Raw genomic sequence first — 8,598 nt, 5'->3', positions numbered from 1 at the left:
GCTTTGGCTTCTCTCCTTTGGCCCAAGTTTCCCATCACCCCCTGGCCTGCTGAGCCTTCCGGGACGAAACTCAGGCAGTGCAAACAGGGCCTTGTGTCGCCTCCCAGGGTTGCCAGGCTTGGACACAGAACAATGGCAGGGCTTGTGAGGGGAGTCAAGTGACCAGAGATCCCAGAGGCAGGGCAGCACCAAGGCACTTGCCCCCTGCCCCAACCAGGCTGCTGGAGTGGACCTTCCGAGGGTGGAGGAGGGACCCGCCATGCGGGGGCCTCTGCCCCCCCAGCTCGGCCCGGGGGGCAGGCCCAGGCCGTCCCAGTCAGTGCCTCTTACATAAGCAGCCCTGTTGGGGGCGAGGCCGCCGCTGGACTCTGCTGTCCTGTCACCCCCCCGCGTCACGAGCCTGCAGTGGGCTGTCCTTGGGCCTGGGCGGAGGCCAAGCCAGGCCCATAAATAGGGGTCTCCGGGCGGCCTCCCTGCCTCCCGCCCGCCTCTCTGCCTGTGCCGCCGGCCCGGTCCTGGGAGAATGGCCACTCCGAATAGGCTGTGGATGGGGCTGCTCCTGCTGGGGGTCCTGGGGGTCCTGCAGACCCCAGCCCCCGCCCAGGCCGCCCTGCAGCCCAACTTCGAAGAGGACAAGGTGAGGGAGGGCTCCCTGCCTGGTGCAGAGACAGGACGGTGCCCGTGGGGAGTGGGGTGCTCTCCCCGGGAAGGGGGAAGCAGAAGAGGAGGGCTGGACTGGCCGGAGGAGGCTGACCGGGAGAGGCCTCCCCAGGCGATTCACCGACAGAGAATAGCCCTACAGAGAGGAGCCCGACGGGCAGGGACGCGCCTGTGAGCGGGAGCGCGCGCTCGCCACCCCTAACCCAACACGGTTAGCCCAAGGAGCTCACGACGCCCAGGGCAAACAGGCACACTTTCCACACCTGGGCCTCCGTGCGCACCTCCGTGCGCGAGGGCGCAGATGACGGAGGAGCCGGGATGGCGCCAGGAATGGCGACGGACCGAGTGCGCCGCGGTGCGCGCCCCCTCCCCCCTGAACACGCGCGCAGAGGCCTGCGGGGGTTTGCTGGAGCACGTCGGAGCGGGTCTTCCAGCTCCGCGCCCCACGCCCGCATCCGACCCCGCTAGGGACGGCCCTGCGCCCTCTGCCGGCCGCCCCCCTGCCCCCTCCCCAGGCCGGCGGGAGCGGGGACCCCGCGGTGGGGGCGGGGCCCGGGTGAGCGGGCGGGGCCGCGCCGGAGCAGGGGTGCGGGGTGGCGTGCGGGCCGGGGTGGGTGCAGCCGGGCGGGCCGCCCACCCCCGGCGGGTCGGAGTGTCCCGGCCGACCGGCATGGGGTCCTGTCGCCGCAGTTTCTGGGGCGCTGGTTCACCTCCGGCCTTGCCTCCAACTCGAGCTGGTTCCTGGAGAAGAAGAAGGTGCTGTCCATGTGCAAGTCTGTGGTGGCCCCCGCGGCGGACGGCGGCCTCAACCTCACCTCTACCTTCCTCAGGTGGGCAGCGGGGCGGGCATCTGGGGCCCAGAGCTCCCGGCGCAGGGCCGCAATCTGGGGACACGCCCAGCACCTGACCCCTGACCCCAGGATGACCTGCCCACAGGAAAGACCAGTGTGAGACGCGGACCTTACTGCTGCGCCCCGCCGGCCCCCCAGGCTGCTACAGCTACACCAGCCCTCGTGAGTGTGGCCAGGAGCGACACTTGCTGGCCGGGACTCGGCAACACCCTGCCTGGCAGTACAGGGGAGGGTGAGGGGGTGGCTGCCCCACCAGGGTCGGCCTGGGCCTGCCCAGCAGCCCCCCATGAAGGGCTCTCTCCAGCTGTCTGTGCCCCACGCTCCCCTCGCTCCTCTGGCAGCTCTGCACCCCAGGACTCCTGCCCTCCTGCCCATCCCTGCCTGGGATGACCTCCCCTGGCCGTCTCTCGTCCTCCCCAGAGGGCTGTGGCTGCGGGGTCTGTGGCTGTCCCATGCACCCCTGATTTTCTGAGGCCTTCTGCTTTGGGGACACTGGGCCCTGTGGGGCTGTCTCCCGGGTTTCCAGACTGGAGCAGCACCCACGAGGTGTCAGTGGCGGAGACAGACTACGAGACCTACGCCCTGCTCTACACAGAGGGTGTCCGAGGCCCGGGGCAGGACTTCCGCATGGCCACGCTCTACAGTACGTGTCCCCACGCCGCACCCTCCACCGGGCCTGGGGCTCCGCCTGCGGGGGTGTCTGGGGGTGCCCTGGGCTTGGGAGCAGGGGCAGAACGGGGATCCTCCAGACAAACGGAGGCCGAAGGCTGCTCCCCACTGCCCAGGCCGCTCCCAGAACCCCCGAGCCGAGGTCAAGGAAGACTTCACCGCCTTTGCCAAGAGCCTGGGCTTCACAGAGGAAGGCATTGTGTTCCTGCCGAAGACTGGTGAGCGCACTGATCTGAAGGGAGGGGATTAAGGTCAGATTAGAGGCAGACAGACTGTCTCCTGATCTGGGGGAGGCCGAGGGGTGCAGTCCATCCGGCCAGACTGCCCACTGACCGGTGCTCGGCCTCCGGAGCGGGGGCGGTTTGGCCTCACACCGAGACCTTGGTCTGCAGCCCCTGGGCCAGGCCCAGCAAGATGCTCCTCAGGAAACACCGCCTCCCTGGATTCATCACATGCCCACCGTGTGCCAGGCCCTGGGTCGGCCCCGGGGATGCAAAGGTCCCAGCCTGGGAGGGGTGCGGGGCAGGCCCTAGAAACGGGGCCTGTGGACGGATGTCCGCGTCGGGACACAGGGACAGCCACATGGGGCTCAGCACAGGCTCCCTGAAGCGCGCATGGCCTCCTTGCCAAGGCAGCTGGCTCTGGGCCCCAGGGGCACCGGATCTTCCTTCTGGAGGGGTAGACAGAGCCTGGGGGAGGGGCGGGAGTGATGGGGGTGACAGCCAGCAGTTTAGGGGTCGACGAGATGCTTTCCACGCCCGCACCAGGGGGTGGGCGGGGCGGGCCTGGGGCACTGACCATGGGCCTGGGCTTCTTTCTTGGCAGACAAGTGCATGGAGGAGCACCCATAGGTGAGTGGGGGGCTGGGGGCCACCTTCACCCAGCAGCCCCCTCACTCGTTCATTCAACACACGCTCACAGACAGCCTCCCTTCTGCCATGAGGGCTGGCCTCCAGCTGACAAGGGCTGCTTCACGGAGGGGCCTCCGCTGGGGTTCAGCAAGGTCACTGGGAGCGGGCGGAGCGGGCGGCCAGGACAGGACTGGGGTGGGAAGACCAGGGGACGGCAGGGGAGGCCGGTGCCCTTTGCTGAGAGGCCTCAGTGGAAGGGCCCTCGCGACCTGAGACTGGAGGGGGCTGGGGTCCTGGGGTGGGGGGCCTGTGGCCAGCCCCACCCACAGGTCCCGCTGTCCTGCCCAGGTGAGTCTGCCTCTCAGGACCTGGCCCTTCTGCCCTGCTCAGCCGTTTCCTGCAACACCCGAGACCCCAGCCTGAGACCCCAGCCCCGGCCCCTCGCCATCCATGCCCCCCTCAGCCTTTATTCCCGCTCTGAAAATAAACTCTGAAGCAAGTCAGCGCCTGCCTCCTGTCTGTCTTGCAGTTGGGCCTGGCTCTGGCCAGCTCTCTGGGGAGCTGACCGCCCCCCTTTGCTTTGGGCCTGGGAGTCCCTTCATCCTCTGTGAAATCTCAGCGGCTGGCTCTGCGGGACGCCCTGAGGGGCAGGTAGGGGCACACTAGCTCGGCCCCTGACGGTGTGGGAGAGGCGGCTGGCCGGAAGCCTGGACAGCCCAGGGAAGCTATGTCCCCACCCACTCCACGTGGCCGGATCCCACCCACTGCAGCCCCTCCAGCCACCCCCTCAAGGTGCAGCTACAGCCGGCCGGTTCTGAGCAGGTGCCCACAGCCTGCCCCCACCCCGGCCAGGAGAGGCCCAGGCCCAGGGCAGCTCTGAAGGAGTGGGATTTGTGCCCTCAGACGGGGCGGAGAGAAGGGTTTGAGGGCACAGAGGGGAAGGAAGCTGGAGTGTCCATGCACCCCAGACAGGAGAGACTGGCCGAGGGGGGCTGGAGACGGCCACCCCCCATCTCCTGGGGCCGCCTGAGAGCCCCCAGACCCCCGGCCTCTGGCCTGGGCCTCCAGGGCACAGCCCTGCCCACTCGCCGGCCCCTGGCACCCGAGCTAACCCGAGCCTTGCGCGAGGTCTCTCTCCCAGCCCGCCCTTCGCCTCCTGCTGCCCCCAGCTTCTCAGCCAGTGTAACCATTCTTGGGCCCCTGTCCTGGGCCCCCTGGCTCAAAAGGCATAGTGCCCACAGCAACCTGCCCACCAGGCCCTGTCCAGGCCCCCAGGTTGTGAGGGTCAGAGGTGAGTGTGAGATTTTGGAATGGCTTCCCGAGGCTCTGCCTGAGCCCAGGGCTGGAGGCCACATCCCACAGGGCCTGCCAGGCCTTTGCTTCCCCTTGCTCCGGGGCATCCGGCCCCCTCCCCAGGAAGGATGGGCGGGGTCTGGTGGGGGCCACTGGGCCAGGGTGCTCCAGGCGGGCAGGCCAGTGCTCCAGGGAGCAACCTGATCGGAGCCTATCATAGTGGGGTCTGTCCCAGGCGGCCAGGCCAGTGCTCCAGGGAGCAACCTGATCGGAGCCTATCATCAGAGGGGGCATGTCCCAGGCGGGCAGGCCAGCGCACCCGGGCGTCTCAGGGGCATAAAGGCACAGTGGGAGAGGCCACCCCAACCCTCCTGTCCTGCTCCCGAGCCCTGTGCCATCGACAACAGCCACCTTCCAGGATGCTGCAGACGCTGCTGATCAGCGGGACCCTCGCCCTACTCGCTGCAGCCCCAGGCCAGGCCCAGGTCCCCATCCAGGCTGACTTTGATGCCAGCCAGGTGCGCATGGACATGCCCGGGCTGGCAGCCTCTGTCTGACTGCATTCTACCAGACAGGCCAGAGGGCTGGGGGAACCCAACCCAGCCCCCACTCTGGTTCAAGCTCAGCTCAAGGGGACCAAGCCCGCATCTGTCTGCCCAGCTGACTTGGGGCGGGGGGCTGCAGAGGACAGTGGGCCCCTCAGCCCCTAGTCTGACTTCTGTCCCCACCACTTGCTGGGCCGCCAGCCAGATGAGTTGCAGCTGCCCCCCAAGTTCGACTCAGGTTTGACGTGGCAGCCAGGGCTGCCCCCAGCTCGCCCCGTCCCCCTGCAGTTCCAGGGCCCCTGGTACGTGGTTGGGGCGGTGTCAGATGACCAGAGCTTCCTGGATGCCAAGGACAACATGAAGATGCCCGTGGTCTTGGTGACCTCCTTGGCCAACGGCAACCTGGGCATCAAGTTTGGGTTCCCCACGTAAGTGATCCCAGGAGTCCCACCTTGGACTGGCTGGCCTTAGGCCTGGCCAGCATGGGGTCAGGTGGGAGCCAGGAGGAAACAGGGGTACGCCCGACCCCAGAGCCAGGCCCGCCCATGCTAGGCTTCAGGGCTGTCGAAACAGCAGCCCCACTCACCTGCTCCTCAGAGGGGCCCCACCTGAGGGTATGGGGGAGCCATGTCCGTGTGTGTGCGCGCGTATGCACGTGTGCCGGTGTCTCGAGGGGCGACGGGGAGACCCTACAGGCCCCCCGTCCCCTGGCTGTGTCCCTCTGCCCCAGGGTGTCTCCTCTCCTGTAAGTGAATCATAAAGCACCCATGTGATCAAGCGTTGATCTGATGGGAGACAGGTGGCCCTGGGGCAGTTGGCAGCAGCTAAGTGGCAGCTGTTTTTGTCGCGGTCGGGCAGCGTCTTCAGGACACCCAGCAGGGCTGGGCGGTGGGCAGGGGCTGCAACTCAGGCCGCTGGGGTCCCCTTCCCAGGCCCGATGGCGGGTGCCAGGAGACGGACAGCACCTTCACCAAGGGGGCCGTGGACGGGCAGTTCAGCAACGAGGGTGAGGCCTGCGTATCGCGGGCAGTGCTGGTCGGGTGGGGGCAGTGGCAGGGCCAGCTCGCGGGGACCGTGGGGATGGGCAGGGGGCGTCCAGGCCGGCGCCCAGCTCAGCAGGCTCCCACGCGCCCCCAGCTATGGCGCAGACTGACATCAGAGTGGCTTCCACCGACTATAAGCACTTCGCCGTCATGTACTTCGAGACTCAGAAGGGGGGTGTAAAGAACGTCTGGCTGCAGCTCTACGGTGGGTGACACATGGTGGGAGACCCACCCACCTGAAGGGCCGCACTCACACCACCCTGGCCCCATCGCGGCCTTCCTCTGGGGTCACACGGGAGGTCTGGTCTGCGGTGTCCCCGTGTGCCTTCCCAGCCAGCCCCGACTGGGAGGCAGGTGAAACCAGCATCTCCCAGTGTCTCCCTGGGCCCCTCCCCAGCCCCGCCCCACCGCCCACTCCCCCTCCCAGCCCTGCCCCTCTGCTCACCGCGCCCCTGCTCTCAGCCCGGGCCCCAGAGCTGTTTCCTGAAGGAGCCCAGAGGATGCAGCAGCTGGCACCCAAAGTGGGCCTGAACCCCAGCCAGGGCGTCCTGCTGCCCAAGTCAGGTGAGCACCATCTCTAGGCCGCCCAGCGCTGCAGGGGCAGAAGGACCTCCGACTTAGACTGGGGTTTAGGGGTGCGGGAGGCCCCAAGGCTCACTCCTCGGGCGCTGGACGCACAACAGGAGGGCCAGGGAGGGAGGAGGGGATCACAGGCAGGGGAGGGGCTTGGCCCCTCGGCGGAGGGTCCGGGACCTCTGCCCCGGGGAGGTGGGGAGGGGGCGCCGGGCGTTTCCTCAGGATCCGCTCTCTTCCACAGACCAGTGCGCGGAGGTCCTGGCCTAGGTGAGCGGGAGCCGGCCTGGACCACAGCCGCCCAGCGCCCGGCAGACTCGGGAGGCCCCGCCCACACATCACGGATGCTCCGCCCACCCTGGAGGCCCTGCCCACCCTGGGCAGGGCGGGGCGGGAGGGGCGCGAGCCCCACCCCAGCGGGGACCCAGCGCAGGAGCTGGAGCCGGGCGGGGTTGGCGGTGCCCGCGGCCCAGCCCTCCTCGAGGAGCGGCTGCCTCTCCATCCCACCCCCAGCACAATAAAGAGTCTCCACAAGCCGGCGCCGCGCCTTTCTTGGACGTAGCGGCAGAGGGGCCGGGTGGGCCGCGGCGGGGGCGCCCCGCAAGAGGGGCCGCCTGAGAGGAACAGTGTGCGGCTCGGGCTCCATCCCCACCGGGGCGCGCTCCGCAGCTGGTTCCGGGGGCCTGGAGGGACAGGGCAGGACACTTGCCCGGCAGCCCAGCCCACCGCCTGGGCAGAAGTTAGGCCCGAGAGAGGCGGCTCCTTTGGTGGCCGGACAAGGCGTCTCAGTGGCTTCCTTGAGTCCCCCTCGGACCCCAGGCGCCAGGCCAGGGGTGCAGACCTGCAGCTGCCCGAGAACGAGACCCCCGACCCACGCCCGGTAGGCACCTGGGCTCCTCGGGCCCCGGGTCCCCCCCACCGGGTCCCCCACACCACAGCCCGGAGGGTCGCCCACACCACAGCCCCGGGGGTCCCCCCACACCACAGCCGGGGGGTCCCCCACACTACAGTCCGAGGGGTCCCCCACACCACAGCCTGGGGGCGCCCCACACCACAGCCGGGGGGTCCCCCACACCACAGTCCGAGGTCCCCCACACCACAGTCCGGGGGGTCCCCCAAACCACAGCCTGGGGGCGCCCCACACCACAGTCGGGGGTCCCCCACACTACAGTCCAAGGTCCCCCACACCACAGCCCAGGGGGTCCCCCACACCACGGCTCTGGGGGGTCCCTTACACCACAGCCCGGAGGGTCGCCCACACCACAGCCCCGGGGGTCCCCCCACACCACAGCCGGGGGGTCCCCCACACTACAGTCTGAGGGGTCCCCCACACCACAGCCTGGGGGTCCCCCACACCACAGTCCGAGGTCCCCCACACCACAGTCCGGGGGGTCCCCCAAACCACAGCCTGGGGGCGCCCCAAACCACAGCCGGGGGGCCCCCCACACTACAGTCCAAGGTCCCCCACACCACAGCCCAGGGGGTCCCCCACACCACGGCTCTGGGGGGTCCCTTACACCACAGCCCGGAGGGTCGCCCACACCACAGCCCCGGGGATCCCCCACACTACAGTCCAAGGTCCCCCACACCACAGCCCGGGGGGTCCCCTACACCACAGCCCGGGGGTCTCCCCACACCACAGCCGGGGGATCCCCCACACTACAGTCCGAGGTCCCCCACACCACAGCCGGGGGGTCCCCCACACCACAGCCCGGGGAGTGCCTGCACCGCATCCATCCTAGCCTGCCCTCCAGCACCCCACCTCCCTGACGCCTGCCCACAGATCTCTGTCCTGCCGTTATGTTTATGAGGGAAATAATGCTGTCCTTTCACGGCTGGCCCTGAATCATTTCAGGGTAAAACGGCATGACATCTGTAATGTAACTCGTTCAGAAAACAATCGCGCAAGATGTAAACGTGTCAGAGGTTGAGCGTGGTCCCCGGGTAACAGCTTGCTATGCTACTCTTTCTGCTCTTCAGCTGACTAGATGTTTTTCAGTAGAAACACAGCCCTGTCCTACCAGACTAGTGTTCTCCACCTGGGCCCTTCCCGCCAGCACGGTCACTGGGAGGACGAGCCCCCATGTCCAGGGGTCCCAGACAGCCCCTCACC

General features: G+C 68.5%; 2 protein-coding genes across 4 annotated transcripts; both read left to right on the top strand.

Moving 5' to 3' along the window:
* The first annotated feature begins 475 nt into the window (after positions 1-475).
* On the top strand, positions 476-3,534 carry PTGDS (prostaglandin D2 synthase). Of its 3 annotated transcripts, XM_086324165.1 has the most exons (7): positions 476-637; positions 1,351-1,490; positions 1,597-1,673; positions 2,038-2,154; positions 2,297-2,398; positions 3,006-3,031; positions 3,380-3,534. In XM_086324165.1, exons 1-6 carry the CDS (start codon positions 524-526, stop codon positions 3,029-3,031), a joined length of 576 nt encoding a protein of 191 aa, XP_086180291.1. In that variant the 5' UTR covers positions 476-523; the 3' UTR covers positions 3,380-3,534. The 3 variants fall into 3 exon arrangements, with proteins under 3 accessions (XP_086180291.1, XP_086180292.1, XP_086180290.1); XM_086324166.1 differs by lacking the exons at positions 3,006-3,031; positions 3,380-3,534 and adding an exon at positions 2,573-2,816; XM_086324164.1 differs by lacking the exons at positions 3,006-3,031; positions 3,380-3,534 and having other exon boundaries at positions 2,297-2,445.
* Positions 3,535-3,560: 26 nt separating this feature from the next.
* On the top strand, positions 3,561-7,020 carry LCNL1 (lipocalin like 1). Its single transcript, XM_086324167.1, has 6 exons — positions 3,561-4,842; positions 5,158-5,297; positions 5,802-5,875; positions 6,007-6,117; positions 6,375-6,476; positions 6,730-7,020. Exons 1-6 carry the CDS (start codon positions 4,453-4,455, stop codon positions 6,753-6,755), a joined length of 843 nt encoding a protein of 280 aa, XP_086180293.1. The 5' UTR covers positions 3,561-4,452; the 3' UTR covers positions 6,756-7,020.
* The last annotated feature ends 1,578 nt before the right edge of the window (positions 7,021-8,598 follow it).

This window comes from Bos grunniens, chromosome 11 (assembly GCF_055505025.1).
Source record: "Bos grunniens cultivar Pamir isolate PY7600 chromosome 11, Bosgru_T2T1.0, whole genome shotgun sequence".
NCBI lineage: Eukaryota > Metazoa > Chordata > Mammalia > Artiodactyla > Bovidae > Bos > Bos grunniens.
This window is presented reverse-complemented; position numbering and strand designations above follow the sequence as displayed.